The sequence below is a fragment of the Eptesicus fuscus genome, chromosome 15, assembly GCF_027574615.1.
Source record: "Eptesicus fuscus isolate TK198812 chromosome 15, DD_ASM_mEF_20220401, whole genome shotgun sequence".
Lineage (NCBI taxonomy): Eukaryota > Metazoa > Chordata > Mammalia > Chiroptera > Vespertilionidae > Eptesicus > Eptesicus fuscus.
In genome coordinates this window covers 79,247,688-79,271,264 of record NC_072487.1, presented here as the reverse complement: position 1 = coordinate 79,271,264, position 23,577 = coordinate 79,247,688, and the positions used below count along the sequence as shown (strand labels likewise).

General features: G+C 61.8%; 1 protein-coding gene across 1 annotated transcript in view; it reads left to right on the top strand.

Annotated features, from left to right (window-relative positions):
* CAMSAP1 (calmodulin regulated spectrin associated protein 1) overlaps positions 1 to 17,974 on the top strand; it is a 29,537-nt gene extending 11,563 nt beyond the window's left edge. The window contains exons 4-17 of the mRNA XM_054726763.1: positions 356 to 436; positions 3,772 to 3,913; positions 8,448 to 8,587; positions 8,670 to 8,766; positions 9,570 to 9,750; positions 10,132 to 10,223; positions 10,646 to 10,730; positions 11,247 to 13,566; positions 13,955 to 14,091; positions 14,347 to 14,555; positions 14,760 to 14,862; positions 15,804 to 15,919; positions 16,284 to 16,402; positions 17,016 to 17,974. Coding sequence (XP_054582738.1) covers positions 356 to 436; positions 3,772 to 3,913; positions 8,448 to 8,587; positions 8,670 to 8,766; positions 9,570 to 9,750; positions 10,132 to 10,223; positions 10,646 to 10,730; positions 11,247 to 13,566; positions 13,955 to 14,091; positions 14,347 to 14,555; positions 14,760 to 14,862; positions 15,804 to 15,919; positions 16,284 to 16,402; positions 17,016 to 17,318 — 4,125 coding nt within the window. The 3' untranslated portion in view covers positions 17,319 to 17,974. The remainder of the gene's footprint in view (positions 1 to 355; positions 437 to 3,771; positions 3,914 to 8,447; positions 8,588 to 8,669; positions 8,767 to 9,569; positions 9,751 to 10,131; positions 10,224 to 10,645; positions 10,731 to 11,246; positions 13,567 to 13,954; positions 14,092 to 14,346; positions 14,556 to 14,759; positions 14,863 to 15,803; positions 15,920 to 16,283; positions 16,403 to 17,015) is intronic.
* Positions 17,975 to 23,577: the final 5,603 nt, after the last annotated feature.

Sequence of the window (23,577 nt, the reverse complement as noted above, 5' to 3'; positions counted from 1 at the left end):
GGTGTAAGAGAGTCTAGGTAATGCCTGCTTCAGAGTCGGAGTGAGAGCAGTGAGGCTGGGTCCCGGGGGGAGATGTGGCTACCAGTGTCGGAAAGCAGGCACCTTGTTTAAAACATGTATCTGTTTTATTTCAGAGAGGAAGGGCGGAGAGAGAGAGAGAAACATCCACGATGAGAGAGAATCATGGATCGGCTGCCTCCTGCACGCCCCCCACTGGGGATCGAGCCTGCAACCCAGGCGTGTGCCCTGACTGGAATTGAACCTGGGACCCTTCAGTCCGCAGGCTGACACTCTATCCAGAGCCAAACCGGTTAGGGCAGCAGTCACCTTTTAAGTGCGTTTTCTTCTCCTTCAGGTAAACCTTAAAATGAGAGAGATAACAGAGAAGGAAGTGAAGCTGAAGCAGCAGTTCCTGGAGAGTCCGGCTCATCAGAAGGTAAAGGGCAGGGCACCTCCTCCGTGTAGAGGGGCCACGCCTTCCTCACAGAGAGATGAGTCTCCTGCGCCGGCAGGCTGGCTCTGCGGCTCCTCGGGGGCAGTGGGCACGCAGCCTGCACCCTCTCCCTGGCAGGGCGTCCAGTGTGTAACCCGGGGGGTGAAGGGGTGTTGGGAGGTACGGGGCCCGGGAGTCAGCTTCTACCAGTCAGCAAGTGAGGCGCATGTTGCCGTCTGCCAGCGAGGGGGCGTGCACTGCCCGCGAGGTCCGGGGGGGGGGGGGGGGGGCTGGCGTGGTGCCCTAAAGCCCTCGTGGGGTTGTGGCAGGGCCTGTGGCGCCTGAGGAAATGGTGCAGGTGGCTTTGGTGCGTCCCTGTCACTTCTGTCCTTTCTTCCCTGACATGGTTTTTCTGGTCAAGCACGTGCAGGACTGGAACCACGTTCCCTACATGCATGCACGGCGTGGCCCAGCCACGGCTGCCGTCTGCCCGCGTCCCCTGGCTGTGGGGATGCGTGGGCACCGCATGCGTAACCGTGTTTGTTCCTCCCGCTCTCCGACGAGGCAGACGACGCGCTGTGCCCCCCTCGATGCACGGGCGTCCGTCGTGGTGCCCGGGCGTCCGCCATGGTGCCCAGCCGCACCCAGTTCCCGGAGTGTCCATTGCTCCCAGAGCCTTGTGTAGAGGTGCCCGTACCTGCCCCTTTGGGTCACGGGCACCAATCCCTCGTGTTCACACTGCACCCACGTGTGTACGCCGTCTGTCCGTCCGCACGTGGGCCTGTCCCGCTGACCACCTCCTCTCCTGCCTTCTCCCCTGCCTCCCGAGCAGTCTCCCTCCAAGTGGTACTGGAAGCTGGTGCCCGTAAGTGGACTCCGTGCCCTGCTGCCATCAGACGCCATCCTGTGCCGCCACCTGCTTCCATTCCCCGTCGCTCGCCCAACCTGTCTGTGTCTGATGTCCTGGTGTGGTTGCACTTGGTGCCGTGTGGGTGCGGCCTGCGTCGGGCTGACAGGCTTGGCTTCCCGCGGTGGGCACGGGGAGTTCTGGGTCCCATTCACAGGCAGCGTGCCCTCAGGTGTGCCAGATAGGGCTTGCGTTTCGGCTCCTGGGCGCTCGTGACACCGTGATGAACGTGAATGTAAAGCAGGGTCTTCTCTTCTGAGAAGGACTGACCAACCCCAGGCGACTGTTTTGTTGTTGTTGTTAACCCTCTCCCGAGCGTATTTTTTCCTTTTTATTTGTTTGTTTGTTTGGTGTTTGGTTTTGGGGGTTGTTTGTTTTTAGAGAGAGTGGAAGGGAGGGAGGTAGGAGGAGAAAGAGAGAAATATTGATGTGAGAGAGACATCAATTGGTTGCCTCCTGCAGGCATCCTGACGGGGCTGGGGATCCAACCTGCAACCTGGGTACGTGCCCTTGATCAGGAATCAAACCTGGGACCCTTCAGTCCGCAGGCCAGTCGCCAACCATAGAGCCACACCGGCCAGGGCCCAAGCGCTCTTTGTTTTGACCTTTCTGATGTGACCGGCCCTAATGGTGACCTGCCGTGTCTTAGTGCCTGCAGCACAGCCTTCTGGGAAAGGTGATCACCGCTGCAGCCTGCGCGGTGGGGAGGCCACCCTCCTTCCTGGCAGGGGTCCTGGGTCCCCACAGTGAGAAGGGAATTTCCCGTGAGAGGAAGCGAAGGGGCGACTTGGCCCAGCCCTGGCTGCTCCGCGGTGCCGCCCTGCAGGCACAGAGTGGGCACGCGCCGCGAGAGGAGGTCCTGGCACACAGAGCACTTCGAAGGCGGGCAGCTTAGCCTCCGAACTCTGCCCCCGGGCGGTGCCCTGGGCCAGCCTGGCCGATGGGTCCCCTGAGCAGTGGTCTGGCTGCTTTTAGCTGATGATTTTGCTCTGAGATGTTAATAACAGGGAAGAAGCATTTTATGGATATTTCCATGTCTTTTAATTTTTTGAAAGCCAACGAGCGAAATGTTACAAGTTACGAGGTTTAGGAAGGACTAGTGGAAACCCAGCTGTCCTACGGGAAGGCAGGTTCAGAGCAGAGCTGTGTGGCGCTGACCAGGGAGGCCTGCAGCCGGCCCTTAGTTCCGTGTCGTGGTCGACCCCTCGCTGTCGGACCACAGCGCCCAGCCAGTGGGCGGCGAGGATTGCAGGGAAAGGTCTGGCAGGGCGGCAGGTTCTGAGGCTTCAGCTCGTCACCCCACGGCTAGGAGTTTCACACACTGACCGGCCGGTGGTCAGTTACACGGTTTCCCTGGTTCTAAGGTCACTCCATCCATCTTCAGCCGAGAAATCATGTGCTTCACTGCATGCCGTGGTCATCACCGTGTGTGCTGTGTGTCCGTGTGGGAGCTGGCCTGGCGCATGCCCGCGTCTGCATGCTGGGGCGGGGCCGCTGCCAGCCTCTGCCACGGGCGAGAAACAGGTGAACGTCTGCGGCGGAGCAGCCGAGGGAGCCCGCTCCTCACCTGCGCAGGGCGCTGCCGGGCCTTTCACGCAGTGTCGGCGCCGGTGGCTCTGCACTGTGCTGCCTGGGAGGCGCCTTGAATCCTCCGTGGTGAGGCCTTTCTTCTGGGCTGGCTCTGTAACAGAGCCCCCGCGCCAGGGCAGCTGCCGGCTTCCTCCTGCGCCGGCCTGGCCCCCATAGCCTCCCCCCCATGTAATGTGGTTTGTGAATGTAAATGCAGAAAACGGGGGTAGCAGGACTGCGCCCCCTCCCAGGCGGCCTGGCCTGCACTCCTCACCTGCCCGTGGGGATGGGGCTTGGGGCAGCCCGACCTGGCACACGCCTCCCCTGAAGCGGGTGCAGAGACCCTGAGAAGCACGGGTTCTGCGTGGGCCCCGCCTGCGAGCTCGTCTCCTGCTCCCGGCACCACTGACCTCGTGCACGAAATTGTCTGACCTGCTCTCGGGCATTTCTCAACCGCACGCTGAAGCCATTTGTATTCTCTTACCGCCGACACGGTGAGCGCTGCCAGCACTGAGCAGGACTGCTCGGCTTCAAGTGACAGGACGTTCGTTCACACTTGTTTCTCCTCCGCGTGCAGCAGCGGCTCTGGGAGTGGAGACGGGTCCCGCCCCTCTGCCGGCACCTTAGAGCAAGGCGCCGCTGCCTTAGCGGCTGATGACTTAGCCGGGGTTGCCACGAGCCAGTTCCCAGATCTTGACATGTGGGTTCTGGGCAAAGTATGTAATCCCGACACTTGAGCTTTTCCCCTACAACTGCCTTGTTCCAAGCATTGTCCAGAGCATTGCGCTCTCGACCCGGTCTGCCTGGGACGTGGGTGGGAGGGGGCACCTCATGCGTAGAGTCTGCCTTTTGTCGACCACAGGTGCGCTACCGCCGAGAGCACCTGTCGGCGAGGCAGCCGCCCTACTTCCCGCTGCTGGAGGACCTGATGCGAGACGGCAGCGACGGGGCCGCGCTGCTGGCCGTGGTCCACTACTACTGCCCCGAGCACATGAAGCTGGACGGTGAGTGCAGAGTGCCCCACCACACCGCGTCCTTGGTGCCACGGCAGGGCTGGGCGGAGACGGTTGGGGGTGAAGTGCGCAGTGTTGATGGCACCGCTCTGGTCACGTGCAGGCGCTGGGTGGGTCTCCGCTCTGAGGCCTTATTCTTGCTCCGTCATTAGTGCTAATTGGGGGAGAGGCTTTGAGGCCATCAGCACCCTGTTTCCCAAGTGCCGTCCATGGCGGTCTCTCCCGCGTGCTGCCAGCATCCCCGCGAGGTGCGCTGCCTCAGGGACGCGATGGCACTCGGGGTCACGTCCCTCGCCCCCATGGCTCTGTTGCTCAGGTCGCCCCAGATTCAGGGGGGTGGGTTTTGGAGAACAGGAGGGTGGGCCAAGCTGTGTGATTGGGCTCAGGAGTAGTCATGTGACTGTGGGAAGGCCCACCTCTCACAGGCGAGGGGACTGGCCTGTGCAGAATGTGGGCCCAAAGGCACCTGTGTGGGGAGTGCAGTGCGGCCTCCCCAGGAGACGGAGCCCCCCGTGCAGGAAAGACCTGACCCTGAGAAGCCAAACTGAGAACTCTGAAGGAAAACAGTTTTATAACGTTGTTGGGATGGATTACTTACTTAAACTACAAAAAAGCACGAATAATAGAAGAGATTCTTGTATTTAAATTAACCATATTAAAACTCATTGGCACAGGACGTTATAAACAAACGTGATAAACCGGATCCGTGAGAAAGTGGTTGTCAGAGGATCGTCACACCTTTTGTAACCATCTGTACATATAAAAGGCAAGCGACCAGGACAGCCGGAGTGACCGGTCGCTGTGCCGCACACTGCAGCCGGCCAGCTGGTCAAATAGGAGGCGGGGCTAGCTGGCCAACCTAGCTGGCCGTGGTTCCTCCCCCTGGCTGCCCAGCCCCCAATCTGGGGCGGGGCTGGCTGACCAACCTCCTGCATCCCCTCCCCGAGGCCAGCCCAGAGCCAATCGGCCCCGATTGGGGTAGGTTGGCCAGACCCCACCCGTGCACGAATTCGTGCACTGGGCCTCTAGTCTTATATAATAATCCTATATAATAAAAGGGTAATATGCAAATCGACCGAACGGCAGAACAACCAAACAACCAATCAAAGCGTAAATGCTAATGATATGCTAAGGCTGCTCAACCGATCACTATGACATGCTCTGACCACCAGGGGGCAGACAGCTAACTGGTCGACCAGTTGCTATGACGTGCACTGACCACCAGGGGGCAGATGCTTCAACCGGTAGGTTAGCTTGCTGCTGGGGTCCAGCCGATCAGGACTGAGTGAGATGGGCTGGACACGCCCTGGAGCCCTCCCTCAGTCCCTCCCCGGCCCCATCATGCACCAGTGGGGTCCCTCACCCTGGCCTGCACCCTCTCGTAATATGGGACCCCGTGGGGAATGTCAGCCAGTTTCAGCATGATCCCGCAGGCCACTCCCCTTGGGAGGGCGCCAAACGCAGGGCTCATGGCTGGCGAGCGCTGCTGCGGCAGTGCGAGCCTCTCCCGATAGGGACTGATTGGGCCTGATTGGGCGTGAGCCCACAGCAGGCACAGTGGGGCCGGGATGAGCGGGAGTGGCAGGTAGGAGCTGCAGGCAGCATTGGACTGCGGGTTTTGGCCCGATCCCTACAGGCCACCCAGAGGGACCCCACCTGTGCACGAATTCGTGCACTGGATCTCTAGTCTATATATATAAAAGTGGTAGCTATGATGTGCACTGACCACCAGGTGGCAGATGCTCAACCCAGGAGCTGCCTTGACGTGCACTGGCCATTTAACCCTTTGCACTCGCTTGCTTTTTTCTCGATTCCTTTATTCTAATGCTAACCGTGTGGAGTCACACTCGACATCCGAGTGCAAAAATAAATGGCTCCATGGACACGGCGCCGACAATTCAACACTCGGCTTCCCCAAGTGGGACACAGGCCCCACCACCACCCCGGAGCAACACCCCACCAGATCTCAGCCAACGCTGCCAAGACCCCATGGCGCAAAATACGGCCCATAGCCCAGCCCAGCCCCAAACGGTGGCTGTGGGCGCCGGGTAATGACGTCACGTAGCAATGCCCGGCTTCCTCTCCCTGACGACTAGCCTTGCAGTTTCTTCAGCCCAGGAACACGACCTGCTTTACAGCCAGGTGCAGACATTTCACACTTTAACCAAATGTCTGTGAAGCGTTTTCCCTGCCTCATCTCATTGACCCTCACAGAAGTCCTGGAGTAGGTAGGTAGGAGACTCGGTGGAATCCTATTTTCTTTTCATTAGCCGGAAAACGGAGATTTAGGAAGCTTAGAAACTTGACCCGACTGAAAAGAAGGAAGAAATGGTGGACCTTGAAAATGACTTCAGGTTTTCTCACTGCGCAGAATATAGTCAGACACTGCTGCAGTTAAATATTTCACCCTTTGTTCTCCCTGCATGATCTACAATAACAATCTGCTTCGTGTTGGTATTTCCTGCTGTGTTCCTGACAATGACCTGGAAGAGAAGTTGGGGTGCTTCACTGGGCTGGGAAAAGTTTACCTAAATCAGAAAGTGGGTCTAATTAAGCAAGTTTATTCTCTATAAGAGGCTAAGTTGACTCACGCATGCGCGGTACATATAAAGCTCTCGCTGGCACCAGTCGCACGCGTGTGTTTCAGTATGTCATTGTCAATCGTGATTTTGGTTGACACTTCTATTATAGAGAAAGGGTGGATAGCAATATTAAAATATTCTAATTAATTCCTTTCAATGTGCACGAATCCATGCACCAGGCCACTAGTGGTACATAAGGAACTCCTACAAATCAGTAAGAAAAAGGCAGACAATCAGAGCTGAGGGAGAGCAGGCTTTTCACAGAGAGGAAAAGCAACATGCATCTCACACCCACCGGGTGGAGGGGGCGCGGTTGGCCTGGGCGACCTCGGCTGCAGGTGCCGAGAGAGCACGATGGGTTTTCATGGCGTCTTCCGTGACAGTAAAACCGCCCAAGCGAACACCTGAGTCCCTCCGTCGGCCGGATCTGGTGGAAACGTACTGAGCTGAGGGAGCAAACGGGCTGCACAGGGGCAGGCACGTGCCTCCAGGAGTGAGTGTAAGGGAGCGCTCAGGAGCGTGCTGGTGCGGACACGGCGAATGGAGGGCCACGCCACTTCGCGGGGGGAGGGGGGCGGCCTGGGGAGCTGGGCTTCGGCAGCGTCTACGGTTTCACTGCCGACAGGGCAGGATCCGAGTCAGACACGGTATGACGGTGATACTTGTTCCATCCGGTACAGGGCACCTGGGGCTGATCCTAAACATTTGTCATATTTCGTGATCAGAACTTTTAAAAAGGAACATCTCAGCTCTAGACGTGTGCACCGGTGCTCAGCGCGTAACTGGCTCCTCTGGGGCTCCCAGTGCTGGGGCTCATCGGGAGCAGGAGCCCCGCGTCCGCGTCCGGGCGCTCGAGTCTCACCTGCGCATCGTCCGGCCCTCGGAGAGGACGTCCCCAGAGCCAGTTCCTGCGTTTACCTCCTCGGGCCCCTCTGCCGCCTGCCTCCCTCCCTCCTCCCTTCCTCCCTCCCTCTCTCCCTTCCTCCCTCCCTCCTCTCTCCCTTCCTCTCTTCCTCCCTCCCTCCCTCCCTCCTCCCTCCCTCCCTCCTCCCTCCTCCTTCCTCCCTCTCTTCCTCCCTCCTCCCTCTCCTCTTCCTCCCTCCCTCCCTCCCTCCCTCCTCCCTCTCTTCCTCCTCCCTTCCTCCCTCCTCTCTCTCTTCCTCCCTCCCTCCCTCCCTCTCTTCCTCCCTCCCTCTCTCCTTCCTCCCTCCTCCCTCTCTTCCTCCCTCTCTTCCTCCCTCCTCTCTCTCTTCCTCCCTCCCTCCCTCCCTCCTCCCTCCTCCCTCTCTTCCTCCCTCCCTCCCTCCCTCCCTTTCTCCCTCCCTCTCTTCCTCCCTCCCTCCCTCCCTCCTCCCTCCTCCCTCTCTTCCTCCCTCCCTCCCTCTCTTCCTCCCACCCTCCCTCCCTCCCTCCCTCCCTCCCTCCCTCCCTCCCTCCCTCCCTCCTTCCTCCCTCCCTATTTCCGGGCAGAATTCATGTAAATTGTCGCTGCGGCTGCTTCTGACGCCGTCTTGCGCTGTCCTAGCTGTCCTAGTGGCTCTTGCCTGAGGGCCCCAAAGAGCACCCCCCCGGGAGGCCTGGCACCTGCAGGGCAGCCAGCTTCCCCCGCCGGTGCCATTCCGCGGGCGCGCCTGGATGTCTCAGTTTGTGCCCCTCCCCCATCACATAGGTCACTCCTGCAGGGTCCCCGGTGGTTAAACGTGAACCAGCTTTATGCGCGTCCTTCACAAACTGAAGGGTGGAGGTTCTGTCCCTTTTGGAGGCCCAGGCTTAGATCGCAAGTAATTGCTGTTGTGCTGATTAGATCTGGACAGTTTGGTTCCGATCCTGAGGCTCCTCGGGTCTTCGTGCCGAGTGGTTGCTGTCTGTAGTCAGTCCCTGTGGCGCTGAACGCTCGGCATCGGGACCTCAACACCCTCGACCTGCTTTTCTGTCTCCGTTAGACGTGTGCTTGAAGGAGGTCACGTCGATGGCCGACAGTCTGTACAACATCCGGCTGCTGCGGGAATTCTCGAACGAGTACCTGAACAGGTGCTTTTACCTCACCTTGGAGGACATGCTGTACGCTCCCCTGGTGCTGAAGGTAACCGTGACCGCGGAGCACACGCTTCCGACGCCCTGCGTGCACAGCGGCTCACGCGCCCTTGGTTCTGTTTTCCTCGCAGCCGAACGTGATGGTCTTCATTGCCGAGCTCTTCTGGTGGTTTGAGAACGTCAGGCCCGACTTTGTTCAGCCCAGGGACGTCCAGGAGCTGAAAGACGGTGAGTGAGGCTGGCTTCTGTTTCCCGTGAGTCTCCGTCCTCGTCCCGGTCGCTCCCTTCGTTTCTGTGCAGCGACGGTGCGGGTGTGAACGGCTGCATTCGGGGGTAGAGCCCAGCCTGTCTGAGGGGCCCCGGGACCTGCTGAGCGTCCGGGAGGCGGGGCAGCTGGGCTGAGTCTGCTGGCAGTTCCCGCCCGCAGGGTCTCCCGTTTGCCCCCAACAAGGCAGGGCGCACCCCTGTTCCCCAGAGTAAGGGCCTGCCGCCTGGAGACTCAGCTTCCAGGAGGCGATGCGGGCGAGCGTGTTCCTTCCTGTGGTTCCCCTTAAAGACTGCGAGAGGTTAGCCCAGGGGGAAGTGGTCATGCAGCCCCAATAAATTAGGCCTTGATTTCATTGAAAGAAGGTAAAAAGTAAGAAAAAGAATCACCTGTCCACACGCAGATACTTGCACGCCGACAGCGGGTAACGGCCCCGGCTACACAGGCAGCTCACTGCAGCGTGAGCGAAGGCACTGTGACCGCGGACTCCACATGCCCGTTCCTCACGGAAGGCGCTCACCTCCTGTGGTCCCAGCACGCCCGCTGAGGCCGCGCCAGACCCGAGGAGGGCTCCCGGCGTGTCCCTCCTCCCTGTCCCGGCTCAGGCCTCAGCACTGAGCTCACACCAGTGTTTGGAGAAGCTTATGGCTTAAGTAAAAGCGATGTTGTTTTTGGTGCTTCTGGAAGGGCAGGGTTTTTAGGTGCTTCTTGCTGACGTAAGGAACTGACTCGTATGGACGTTTCTGTAAAATTTCTATTTCTGCAGCAAAAACAGTGGCACACCAAAAAAGCAGCCGACCGCCCGTCCCCATCTCCAATGCCACCAAGCGCAGCTTCCTGGGCGGCCCCGCGGGGGCGGCGAGCCCGGCTGAGCCGCTGTCCCCTGCTCAGCCGCCGGCCGAGGGCGGCCCCAGGCAGCACCTGCACCTCGAGGAGCCTGACCCCCTGTGAGTTGTCTGTGGCTTTCGGAGCGTGAGCCATGGTGCTCTGCCCCTTGTCTTGTGACTCTTCTTGGGGTTCCTCCCGCCCAGCCTCTGGCCGGCCCCTCCCAGAGGCAGGAGGGGGCGGGATGCACTCTCGAATGTTGCTGTGAAAATTGGAAACGGGTTTTTATCATAGACGGCGACCAGAAGCCAGCTGTCCCCAGCTGCAGTTTTCAGTTACTTATCCAGGTGTGCCGTCCTTGGTCCTCTCTGGTTTCTTCCTTTTTACTAATTAATTTTTATCAAGAACCAGTGAAATTCCTACAGATGGTGTGAGTTTGTGATGGTCTCTGTGGTTCCCTTTGGCTGTGAAGGTTGCTAACGCACCGGTTTCTCTCCTGATAGGGGGAGAGGGGCCTCTGCCTTCAGCCCATCGCATCCCTTACTGCCCCTGCGGCAGCGGCAGCAGAGGGCGGCACCGGGGGAGGACCCGCCGGGTAAGAGCGGCCTTGCCTCCTCCTCACGCAGTTTCTGGAACAGCAGTTCTTGGGGCGAAGCAGGCGGGGTGTTAGTGAGGACTGTGCAGGAGAGCGCTCAGACGGACCCATGTGCCGTGGAGTCTGTTCTCAGTGGGAATACCACGAACCACGTGAGGTGCACAGGGTCGCCGTGTGTGCCTGAGTCAGACCGAGGTGCGCTCACGGTGACTTAGAGGTCGGGCCATTTTGTTTCGCTGTTGAGTGCACGTTACTCACCGCTGACACTGGAAAGTTACCGTGTGTGACGGTCTGCTCTCGGTGGGCAGTTTGGGTGCGTGGTGGTGCATTTCCGAGGGAGACGGTTACTGTGCTGACGAGTTTCAGAGGACATAACCTTGGCTTCCTCCTGCTGAACACATCCCTGCCTCTTCCGCCTGCAGATGAGCGACACCGGTCCAACTCCTTGACCCGCGTGGACGGGCAGCCACGGGGAGCAGCGGTAGCGTGGCCAGAAAAAAAACACAGGTGAACCGTGTAAAATGTTCCTTAGACTAACTGCGTCTCCTGCTGTGGCCTAGACCCCGGGAGCACGGAAGCCCGAGGGCGTGCATGGGCAGCGGCGAGGGCACCCTGGCGGGTGGTGAGTCAGCCCGTGTGAGGACCCGCCGGCAGGGCCGGGACTTGCCGAAGTGAGGCCACACTGCTCTCCACACTAACTCCTGGGTTTTAGGAAATGGGGTCCTTTGTCATGTAATAGGTTTTTTTATTGCAATTTTTAATCAGAAATGTTTTAGCTTTAATTCCTAGTGTGATAAACATTGACTAGTGAGGATAAATGTAACAAGTAAAAGCTCTTTGGGGTCCTCAGTCGTTTTTAAGGGTGTAAAGGGGTCCTGGGAGCGAAGTGTTGGAGAGTCGCTCCCTGAAGCCAACTCTGCCCTCGGCTCAGGGCAGGGGGTCTAGCTCCACAGTTGAGGTTCCCAGCCGAGCTGCTGGCTCACTGCTGGAGTCCCTTCGGCTGACTGGCTTCTCCCGCTGCAGGCCTGCATCTCAGCCGGCGCCGTTCGCGCTGCACCACGCTGCGAGCTGCGACGCGGACCCCGGCTCTGGCGACAGCGTCAGCTTGGCCCGCTCCATCAGCAAGGACAGCCTGGCATCCAACATCCTCCCCCTGACCCCGCAGAACCAGCCACAACCCCCCGCCCTGAGGGCCAGCGGGAAGAGCCTCCTGAACAATGTCGACATGGAGGACGAGGACGAAGAGCTCGTGGCCATCGTTAGGACAGACGGGGCTCCCCACGGCAGTGACCTGGGCCCCGCGACCAGTGCCAGGCCTCCCCAGAGACCGGCGGGCCCCGTGGAGAGCAAGCCCGACAGTTTCTTCCTGGAGCCGCTGATGCCGGCCGTGCTGCGGCCCGCCAAGGAGAAGCAGGCGGTCAGCAAGGAGGACGAGTGCGGGGAAGGGCGGCTGAGGAGCTGCGCGGCCAGGAGGCCCAGCGAGGGCCCGCCTCTGGGGCGGAGGAAGGCGCCCGGCAGCTACGGCACTCGTGACTTGAATAGGACTTTCACCCCGATTTCCTCCGCGGAGCTGTGCGCCGAGGCGGGGCCGCAGGCCGGGGAAGCCCGCGGGGAGCCTCTGGCCAGCGGCAGTTTCGATCCATCTCAGGGACAGTCCCCCGACGGCTTCTTTCTTCACGTGGCCAGAGCCGACGAGGCCCCGGAGGGCAGGCTGCACAGTAGCCGGGCGAGAAGCCCACTCGCCCGCGACCCGGAACCGTGGACCGTCCTGAGGCAGGACTCGGACTCGGATGTCGCAGAGCTGGAGGAGGCCGAGCACGACTTCCTCGGGGCGGACCTCCCTTTGCTGATGGGGCGGTACGCGGGCGAGGAGGAGTCGGCCAAGCTGCAGGAGGACATGCAGGTGAAGGAGCACGAGGACAAGGACGGCGCCAGCGGCCGCTCCAGCCCCTGCCTGAGCACCATCTCCCAGCTCAGCGGCGCCTCCGTGGCCAGCGGGAGCGCGAGAATGACCAGCTTCGCAGAGAGGAAGCTCCAGAGGCTCAGCAGCTGTGAGACCAAGTCCAGTACGAGCAGCTCCCAGAAGACCACGCCGGATGCCTCGGAGAGCTGCCCGGCCCCGCTGACCACGTGGAAGCAAAAGAGGGAGCAGAGCCCCGGCCGGCAGGGCAGGGACCACGCCAGCCTCCTGGCCTCGGAGCTGGTGCAGCTGCACATGCAGCTGGAGGAGAAGCGGAGGGCCATCGAGGCCCAGAAGAAGAAGATGGAGGCGCTGTCCGCCCGGCAGCGCCTGAAGCTGGGCAAGGCCGCCTTCCTGCACGTGGTCAAGAAGGGCAAGGCCGAGGCCGGCCCCCAGCCCCTGAAGCCGGAGCCCAACGAGGAGGACTTCAGCGGTGCTGTGTCCAAGACCGAGGAATTCCTGGCTAGGGAGCAGGGCCGGGGAGACGTGGGCGAGGGTCAGGATGCGGACAGAGAGGGCCTGGCGCTCCTGCAGCAGCACAGGCAGGACCCGGCCGCGCTGCCCGAGCTGGAGAAGAGTAAGGCGCTGTCCGCGGCCCTCCTGGAGGTGGCCGGGGACGGGCTGGACGCGGGCGAGGGGGACCTCTCCATCGAGAAGCTCAACGAGACCATCAGCACGCTGCAGCAGGCCATCCTGAGGATCTCCCAGCAGCAGGAGCAGCTGCTCATGAAGTCCCCTGTGCCCCCCACCCCCGGGGCCCGAAACAACGCCACGGACCCCAAAGTCAAGGCGTCCATCCACTTTGTGGAGCCTCTGTCTCCAACGGGAGTGACGGGGCACCGCCGGCCTCCCCGTCTGGGGCAGGGTCGGAACTCGCGGGCGGGGCGACCCGCTGAGCTAAAGGTCACAAAAGACAGGCAGCAGGGCTCCCGAAGTAAGACCCCGACGCCCAGCGTGGAGGCCCTCCCGCACCTGCGGTCCTTCCCGCCGCGGACGCCCCCCGACCCGGGCTGGGATGGGGTGGCAGACCCCGGGAGCGGCCCTCCCGAGAAGGGCTGCTTGGACAGCTACCGGCTCCACGATGCCAGCAACCAGCGGGCGCTCACCTTGCCCTCGCCCAAAGACGCCAACATCCTGTCGGAGCAGATGAGCCTCAAAGAAGCGCTGGGCCTGGGCCTGAAAGACGTGGGGCTCGGGGGCCCCGCTGTCTCAGGAAAGGAGGGCGTCCCTGCGGACGGGCCCCCGCGGAGCAAGGCCAGCCTCATCGAGGTGGACCTGTCGGACCTGAAGGCCCCCGACGAGGACGGGCCGACGGGCCCCGAGAGCTCGGTGGACCTCAGCACGGACGGCGACCAGAAGTCGGGTGTCGGCTTCTTCTTCAAGGTGAGCTGCTGGCGGCCGTGCCAGTGTGGCCAGGTCCCCGCTGCCCCTGAGCGGGGAGGGTGCACCAAGACCTTCACTCAGGGCCGGCCGCAGGCGCAGACGGGGGTGCGCTCCTGGGGTGGGCACGTGGGCGGACGGGGAATCGACAGCTTCGTGAGCCGCCTTTTCCATTGTGTTTTGGCCTAAAGATGGGCTGGTTCGTCAGGTAGGAGGAGGAGGAGCAAGTCTGGACTGTGTTGAGTCTCGGCCTGGGCTGCAGACTGCTGGGCGGGGTGGGTGCCCCGGGGGCGGGGTGGGTGCCCCTGGGGCGGGGTGGGTGCCCTGGGTGCCCCGGGGGCGGGGTGGGTGCCCCGGGGGCTGGGGCACCACTGCACCGTATGTCCTGCAGGATGAACAGAAGGCAGAGGATGAGCTCGCCAAGAAGCGGGCGGCCTTCCTCCTGAAGCAGCAGCGCAAGGCTGAGGAGGCCCGCGTGCGGAAGCTGCAGCTGGAGGCGGAAGTTGAGCTCAAGAGGGACGAGGCCAGGTAGCCTGGCTGTGGGCGGGGGAGGGGGCCGGGATGGGCAGGGCCAGGCTCCCGGCACGGCCTCCTGGTCCTGCTCCGCCTGGTCTCTACCCGGACGCCGGGAGCTGTGTGCCTTCATCCGACACGGCACGTGGGCGGGGCCGGTGGCAGTGGTGCAGGGGCGGGGTCGGACCCAGGAGGGGCTGGGCCCTCGGTCCCCAGGCCCCGCTGCGGGAGGCCGTCCCTCGAACCAGGACTGTCGGGACGTTTTGTCAGGCGCAAAGCCGAGGAAGATCGGATACGGAAGGAGGAGGAGAAGGCGCGGCGAGAGCTCATCAAGCAGGAATACCTGCGGAGGAAACAGCAGCAGATCCTAGAGGAGCAGGGGCTGGGCAACCCCAAGTCGAAGCCGAGGAAGCCCCGGCCGAAGTCCGTCCACCGGGAGGAGCCGCGCGGCGACTCGGGAACCAAGTGCTCCTCCACCCGTAAGCAGGCCGGTGGGCGGGCAGCGCCCAGCCCCGTCTCCGGGGGGCGCTACGCTGGAGTGTGACGTGCCGGCGGCTCCCTGGGCTGGGAGATGAGGCTTCAGAGCTCGGGACGGCACTCGGAGGGCTGGTCCCTTTGCTTTCTGCCGCACAAACCTGGCGGCACGAGCCCACGTCTTACGAGAGCGTTTCTATCTCTGGCAGCGGAGAACCTGAGCCGGGCCCAGTCGGGCTCCAGCCTGTCCTTGGCCTCCGCGGCGACGACCGAGCCCGAGAGCGTCCACTCGGGGGGCACACCCGCCCCACGGTAAGGACAGGAGGGTGCTCTCCCGCCACCACACGTGAGCCAGCACCATCAGCCCGCGGCCACGGTCAGGTGTCGGCATTGGACCGTGTCCTGAGCCGTGTCCGCCGTCAATGGTCCCCACAGCCCCGTGTGCCGGGTCTGTCCACACCCCCCTCGGCCCTCTCTTGACCTGGACATGGATGTGCGGCCGGTGCTTGCTGAGTGCCCCTCAGCGTGGGGAGGGTGTGTCCTCAGAGCCACCGGACACTTGGACGAGGGTTGTTTAAGGCGGCTGTTCCACGGCCCTGAGTCCCCTGTGATTGACGAGTGAGCGGGAGGAGGTGCTGGGGCCTTGGAAACCTCGTGTGCTGTGGCCTGCTGGTCGCAGGTCCCCCCACCCCGCCCTGCACTGCGCCCTGTGGCCAGGCCTGTCCCGCCTCTGCCATGTCCGTGGCCTCTCGTCACCTGAGCTTCGTGGAGGATTCCTCTCGGACCGGGTTCTGGTTGGGTTTTCGTTCCCAGGATGGGTCACCTGAGCTGGATCCCAGCTCCAGCCCCCTGCTCCCTCTGCTCAGCGCGGAGACCCCGGCTGTGGTCGGTGCAGGCCTGTGGGTGAGGCCCCGTGCCTGCCCTCCTTCCAGGGTCTTGGCCTTGGTGTGGCGGCTGCAGGGGCCCAGCCTCCCCTGCTGCAGGCCGAGGCTGCTCCGCCCGGGCTGCAGGGGGACGGTCTGTGCAGGTGGCTCCCTGCACCTGTCCGCTCTGTCACTAGTGTGGGAGGGCTGGGCTTCCGCACCTTTGCAGGTTTATCATGGTGTTTGTGGGGAACAGACCCCTCGTTGGTCGTGGTGTCCCCTCCCACTGCCAATGGTCCTCGCACAAGGTGCAGCGGGCCCACGTCTTACCACCTGTGGGTGGGAGGGGACGCACGCGGCCACCCCATCCCCCTCTGTCCCTTTCCTCAGGGTTGAGTCCCTGGAAGCCTTGCCCATCCTGAGCCGCAACCCCAGCAGGAGCACCGACCGGGACTGGGAGACGGCGTCCGCCGCGTCCTCCCTCGCCTCCGTGGCCGAGTACACAGGTGACGCCCGCCCCTTAGGTCATGGCACACCCGCTCGGGGTCGCGGGCGCGTGCCCATCTGAGAACCGCGCTGCCTGTCCGCCTGCGCAGCCCGGGCCCGGGCGTGTCCTGAGCACTTGGCACCTTAGACTTTTAAAGTTAGTTCCGGGCTTCGTCTCGTTCTTACATCAAAGAGACTGACGTCAGGAGGGGATAACGGTCAACAACAGTCTTTTCCTTCGTTTACTTAAAAATTGTAACTCAGAATTCTTTCAAACAAACTTGAATTGGGTCTTCCGCTTCCAAACTGTCACAAGCATCTAACGGAGCCTCGTGCTGCGCCCGCGCCCAGGACGCTCAGCGCACGTCTCGCCTGTTCCCACAGGTCCCAAGCTCTTCAAGGAGCCCAGCAGCAAGTCCAACAAGCCCATCATCCACAACGCCGTGTCCCACTGCTGCCTGGCCGGGAAGGTGAACGAGCCGCACAAGAACTCCATCCTGGAGGTGAGCCTCCGCCGTCCCCCCGTGTCTGCGGGAGCAGGGAGGTCTTCCCGACCTAACGGCAGCGTGCTGGTGACGTACGCGCACCCGCTGCTCGTGTGGTTTGCACCATGAGCGCGGTGCCCGGGCCTGCTGGTGCCACCCTCGCTGGGCGGCCTCGGGAAGCACAGAAGCTGGACAGAGAAATGGGAGGGGCGGCCCCGGGCGAGCCGGGCTGGGTGCCAGGGCGGGGTGGGAACGGGATGATGGTGGTGGGAGTGGAGAGCAGAGGAGACGGAGACAGCAAAGTGGCAAGGACGGCTCCTGAGCAGGGCCCACGTGTCGGGCGGGCTCCCGGGCTGGTGAGGGGGCGGCGGGCTGGCAGTGGCTCCGCTTGGAGCCTGGAGGATGGAGGTTCAGGGGGTGCGGGTCGTTCTTGGGGTGCTGGTGGCTGTTACCTCCCAGGGCCACGCCGCTTCCACCTCGCAGGAGCGCTGTCCACGGGCCTTCCAGCGAGGAAGGCCTGGCGGCAGTTGGAAATGGGGCTGTGGTGGGCGTCGGCAAGCTTCCGGCCCGGCTCTCGTGGGCGGCTCACAGTGGGCGCCCCTCTGAGGCTCTCCCTCCCCCTGCGATGCAGGAGCTGGAGAAGTGCGAGGCCAACCACTACATCATCCTGTTCCGCGACGCCGGCTGCCAGTTCCGGGCGCTGTACTGCTACTACCCTGACTCGGAGGAGATCTGCAAGCTCACGGGCACCGGGCCCAGGAGCATCTCCAAGAAGATGATCGACAAGCTCTACAAGTACAGCTCGGACCGCAAGCAGTTCAACCTGATCCCAGCCAAGACCATGTCGGTCAGCGTGGACGCGCTCACCATCCACAACCACCTGTGGCAGCCCAAGCGGCCGGCCGCGCCCAAGAAGACCCAGGCGCGCAAGTGAGGCGGCCAGGCCGAGCGGTGCCCACACCCACCTTCCTTCTCGTCCGTCGGGTACGGAGTGCAGAGTCACAGACCTCGAAGAGATGGACAGAGGGCAGGGTCCCTTCCCCCGCCAGGAGCCAGGAGGAGCGGGGCGGGTGCACGCCGGGTCCGGGCCAGGCTGCTGCGGTCGCTGTCCCCAAGGCTGCCGGCGGCTGTGCGTGCGGCCGGTTCCTGTTACTTGAAGTCCGTCAGCGTAAACCACAGCGATTTCCTTTGTCTCTGACCGCCCCCCTCCCCCTGCCTCCATGCACACGGCCCGGCCCCTGCGGGCGGCGGCCTGGGGGGAGGGGGGGATGGTTCTCCTTCGGGCGCTCGACCGTCCTCTGGGAAGGAACTCGTCTGGGGTCTTGTTCACTTGGAAACTGATATTTATTGATGTGTCAACTGCCAACGTGTACGTCCAATCCTAAGGTTTCTGAAAACGATGCTTGTTCTTGCTGCTCAGAAGTTTACTAGACGCTCAGCCATGGGCGGTTCTCCGACTCGGCCACGCCGAGGGCTGCGGGGCTAGGGGCGTGGGCCTGGCCGTGGGCGAGGAGCAGGCGCAGGTCGCTCCCTGCGTGGGCAGGACTCTGGGGGCTTGGCCACGGGAATAAAGCAGGTTTGGGGAAAGCACTTTGCCACTCAGCATGTTTCCCTGCGACGTGACCCTGGAGCTGGTGGCTCCCTTCGCGTTTCTGTCCGACGTGTCCTCCTCGGCTCCTGCTTCGGGCGGAGCGGCGCCTGGAGCGTGGCGTCCTCGCCCATGCTGGCCACTCGGTTTGGCCGCCGACTTAGAACCTTCACACGGTCACATGCCGTATCCTCGGAGCTCCGAGTACAGGGGCGGCTCCAGGCCTGAGAGCAGACGTTCCCCAGCCCCTGCGTGACCCCGCTGCGCCGCTGCCGAAGACCCTGGAGTCACGCGTGTTGGTTTTGCACATGTTTTCTGGGAGTGTTACTTGAATCTGTCTCCAGCTGCAGAACAAAGCGAAGGTCAGTAGAGACGACGTCAGATGTGACCCATAGTTGTAGGTGGAGAGGGGGCGGGGCAACGGTACGAACCCTAAAGCGACGTAGGGACCCCCTGTCCTCCCCTCCCCCCCAGTCTCCCAGTTCCCAGGGGCCGCTGGTCGCATCGTGTGTGCGGCCGCCTGGCAGCTCCGCCCGAGTGCGGTGGGAGGCCCCGTGAACTGGTACACGCTCTGCACAGCGTGCTGTCCCTCACTGTCTGTTTGATATTCTATGATATTTATTTTACGAAAGCACTAAACTGTAATAAAGTGAACAACTTGCTTTTTATGAAGCACGTGTGTGAGGTGGTCATGGCTCACGTTCCTGCTCAGGTCCCAGCACCTGCTCCCAGGGCCGGCGAAGGATGAAGGAAAGACAGAGAATACGCTGGGTCTGGGTGGATCTCCTGTGCCTGGCTGAGGCCACAGAACAGATCCAGACGGCAAGCTGAGCCTTTATTTTGTAGTCAGAGGTAAACAAGGTAGTGGTCACCGTAGTTACAATGTTCTTGTGAGTTTCACTTGTTTTGGCAGCACTTGCTGCCCCTCCCACAGCCCATTAGCTACCCAGGAAGGATCTAGGGAGCCATAAGGTCAAGCTTAATTATGCTAAGAGGGCTGTGCCCTCCAAGCTGGGACTTGTTTGTGGCTTTGCCAACAGGTCAGTCCGAGGCTTAACCCTATAGCCGCTCCCTACGTTTCACCCTTTTTTTATTTTTAAACTACCATAATGAAAGTAAAATGTAAACATTAAGGACAAAGCTCTGACTATTAATAATAAAACAGTGCCAATGCAAAACCCAAACTACAGACATGTTAACATTTTATTTTTTTAAAAATATATTTTATTGATTTTTTACAGAGAGGAAGAGAGAGGGATAGAGAGTTAGAAACACCGATGAGAGAGAAACATCGATCAGCTGCCTCTTGCACACCCCCTACTGGGGATGTGCCTGCAACCAAGGTACATGCCCTTGACCGGAATCGAACCTGGGACCTTTCAGTCCACAGGCCGACACTCTATCCAGTGAGCCAAACCAGTTTTGGCAACATTTTAAAACTTAAAAATCAAGAGCAAAACTCTGGCTATTAAAACAATGCCAATGCAACACAACAATAGAGAAATCAAACTACAGTAACATTTTTCTACTAAATGAAAGTTCCTTTTGCTGATTTACTCCGGGTCCTCGGACTTGGCTGCGCAAGACTTTGCAGAGACTGGCAGCTGACCAATGCTGGCATGGCCAGAAACATGGTTGAGGGAGTAGCTTCCTGCTTTTCTGCCATCTGCTGGGCCTCAGTCGTTAACTTCTTCAGCTGACCCCAGTTGGCACCTCAGTCCCTTGCGTAGCCTTCGTCATCTTCCTTTTCCGCTTTGCTGTCATCGAGTCTTTTGAACGATGGGACAAGGAGCTTCTCTGGGTCCATTGTGGTGACGCACGTAACGCTCTGGCACCCAAATTGGCTGCGCTGCTCCTTCTGGAGATACAAACACAACCTCTTCCCCACATCATTACTGGATCTGGTCCAAACCACTGTCCAGTTTGTGCATCCTTCTATCGGGCTAACCCTGCAGAGGCTGTTGTACAGGAGGCCCGATGCCTTTCAGCCACTGTATGACCCTCTGCATTACAATTTTTAAAAAAGCAACACAACATCCTTCTCCCCCTGAAGTATCTTCCCCAGCCTGCCTGGCCTCATGCAGAGTCCGCTGGAGTAGAGACAGAAGCACCATTCTTTTCTGCTTGTTTAGGGGGTAAAAGGAGAGGCGTATGAGCAACAGTAAGCTCTCCAAATGTTTGCATCAAACCCCCATCATCCCAGACCCGCCGGCGCTGTTCCCTTGCTTCCTCCAACCCTCGCTCATATTTGTGAGGAAGCGCATCGTCCGGAGGGCTCTCTCCCACAGGAGCTGTAGCCCCAGGGACTGGAGGAGGCAGCGGAGGCGCCGATGGTGGAGTCAGAAGCCTCTGGCAGCCTTCCCCCATCTGTCTTGATTCCCCTGCCACATTGCTCCACTCTCCTTCTGGAGCGGGCTCTAGGCAGCCCCGAATCAGGGACCACAGACCCAAAGTAGAGGCAGGCATTTCCTCTGGACCTTCAGCTATATAACGATTGCAAAGTCGTTTTCCTGCCTTCGCCCATGCCTCTACATTTACTTTTCCTTCCTCAGGAAACCATGGGCAAGTTTTACTCACAAAATCCAAAAAATCGAAAAGCTGTTCATACCTCACAGCACGGCCCCGTGCTTGGAGCATATGCATACATTCTTTCCCTGCGATCCTGAGTTTCCCATGTTTTACACCTAGCTGTCACTAAACGTCGCTCCTCACCTTCCTTTTTGCTTTCTGCACGCGCTTCACTGGAGCGTCCTTTCACCTGACAACTGCCGTTCCCCGAACTCAGGCCCGCACTGGGCGCCACATGTGCCGGGCCAGCACAGCCAAGGGTTCGGCAAGCCTGAGGGAGGGCAGCGAAGGATGTAGAAAAGAGAGCCCTAACCAATGTGGCTCAGTGGATAGAGCGTCGGCCTGCGGACTCAAGGGTCCCGGGTTCGATTCCGGTCAAGGGCATGTACCTTGGTTGCGGGCACATCCCCAGTGGGGGGTGTGCAGGAGGCAGGTGATTGATGTTTCTCTCTCATCGATGTTTCTAACTATCCCTCCCCCTTCCTCTCTGTAAAAAATCAATAAAATATATATTTTTTAAAAAAAGACAAAGAGAATAAGCTGGGACTTGTTTGTGGCTTTGCCAACAGGTCAGTCCGAGGCTTAACCCTATAGCCGTTCCCTGCAGGGGCTGACATGACAGCCTTTCCCAGGAACCTGCTCCGCCCCGGGAGCCGGCCCCTTCCACCCAGCCACGCGGGCGGCGGCAGCTCCTGTCTGTCCTCTTCCCGTCCGTCCTGTCCAGGGGGCCTGGAGGTTCTCTGGGGGACGCCCCTACCAAACTCCGGGCCTTTCTCGATGTGGTCGTCCCCCTGCGAAGCTGTGCAAGCCGCCCCCCAGGTCGGCCTCTGCAGGCCCCAGGGGCTGGGTAGCCACTCCTGAGGCCCCGGACTCGGCCAGGCCTGGAGCTGCCCTCCAGACGTGACGGTGTCCTTCCCAGGCCAGAGCCCGGTGGAAGGCCCTGTGGCGCCGAGGGCTCAGGCGGACACTGCAAGGCCTGGTGGACAGGCTCAGGCCAGGACCCTCCGGGTGCTTCTGCCGACCTTGCTGGGGACGGAGGGGCCTGGCCAGCCCTGGGCCGGGAATGCCAGGAAGTGCGCCCAGCCCAGCCCGCGAAGCCCCAGGCAGGTGGACATCCTGGACTTGGAGCCACTCGGCCGCCGCCTGGACTTCAGACCCCAGCTGGTGTCCACCCTGCAAGCTGTTGGGCCCGCCCAGCCCTCAGGGACCAGGAGAGCCTGCAGCTCACAGGGCTCAGACCTGAGCCACAAAGGAAAGGCACCTTTGAGGCCGTTGGGGGTGCACCAGGGTGGAGAGGAGGTTCAGGGAGGGCTGCCTGCCTCTGGGCTGTGGGTTCCGGCTCTAGGACCCGGGTCCTGCAGCCCAGACAGGCTCCCAGGGGGCGGGACCCACGGCAGCCTGCCTGAGCGTCCCCACCGCTCCCTCACTTGGCCCGCATGCCACTCAGTGCGAGGGGAACCCAAGCCCCACCCTGGCACCCGGGACCTGAGTCAGGTGACTTCCCAGTGTGGGGGTCGGGCTGAGCACCAGGTGGAGGCCCGTCCAGTGACCAGGCAGGTCCCCCCACAGGGACCTGGGGCAGGGGTGCCAGGAGTGGGGGGCTCTGCTGCAGGTGATGGTGCCAGAGGGGACCCGGAAGCCCTGACCCCCTGGGCTGGGCCTCAGGCCTCCCTACTGCACACCCGCAGCCTCATGCTACCCTGGGCTCTGGGTCCCATCCCATTGCAGCCCCTTCCTGAGGCCCCCGGCATGGCTACTCGGGGGCCTGCAGCCCTCCCTCGGGGCTGGTCCCTCTCCCACCCCCACCTGGAACCAAGTCGGGCTTGTCCCTTGGCAGCTGGGCACACCCTGAGCAGAACCTGGGTGCCAGTGGCCCACACATACCCCCCCCCCCGGCAGCCCTGCCCCAACGCCCCAGGCTGCACCTAGCATGAGCCACACAGCTGCGGGCAGTGCCTGGGTCCGTGCCCACCCCCAGGCTCGCCAGGGAGCCCTCCCCTGCCTTGCTGCTGCCTCCTGCTCCAGGCGCTCGGCCAGGGGCATGTGCTGGGGGTGGGCGTCCCTGCGGTCCTGGGTGGGGTGGAGCCACAGCAGGTGTTTCTAACTTGCAGTTGGGCAGCTGGGAGGGGAGACCAGGCCTGGAGCACGAAGCCACCCGGAGAAGCCCGACAACCAGCCTTGTTTGCAGAAAGCATCATTTAATAGAAGGTTCCGGCACTGACCGCGCAAACCTGTCCGTCACAGTCACGAGGGAACCACAGGGGCACCTGGCAGGTGGGCCACCCAGAGCCCCGCCCTCGGAGAGAAAACCTGATTCCAGCAACGTGGCCGCAGCCCAGCGGCCACAGCCCATTGGCCGGTTGTGCTTCAGGTCGGGGTTAAAAGGGCGTCGAGCAGGCTGGGGGAAGACCGTCCGCCCGGTGCCCGCAGGTGCCCGCAGACGCGGGGCCGCAGAGTCCCGTGGAAATGCCTTCTCCCTCGCCCCAAGTCTCAGCTGCGGGAGCCTGGTGTGTCCCGGGCCCCTCTGGGGGTCTCCCGGGGGCCCCACCTCCCTCCTCGCACCCAACACGCTGTCCAGAGCCGCCCCTTTGGGCTCCTGGTGGAGCCGGGGGCCCCTGTGCTTCTGAGTTTCCTGTGGACGGGGCTCCCGGCTGCAGGTGCAGGAGCTCTGCCCGTGACCCAGACCCTGGGGCCTTGTGCCCGAGACCAGCCGGGCCCACAGCGGGAACGGGAACACGGGCCTGGTGGGGCGCGCCTCTCCCTCCTGTGAGTGTGCGTTGGGGCCCGGGGCGGCATCTGCAGCTCCGTCCCCGCACCGTGCGCGGTCACAGCCGTGTAGGTACGTTCGTGCGGACACGGGCCGTGAGCATCGTAAAAACAGGTTAAAAAGGCTTCCCGCCTGGTCTCCCCTCAGCCACGGGAGGCCTCCTCTTGGTCACGTTTCTGGAGCAGCCTCGGCGGGCGGGCGGCCAGCACTGGGCCGGAACATGCCGCTCATGCATCGCTCCGCGTGCCGGCGGGCAGGGCGGGCGCCGGC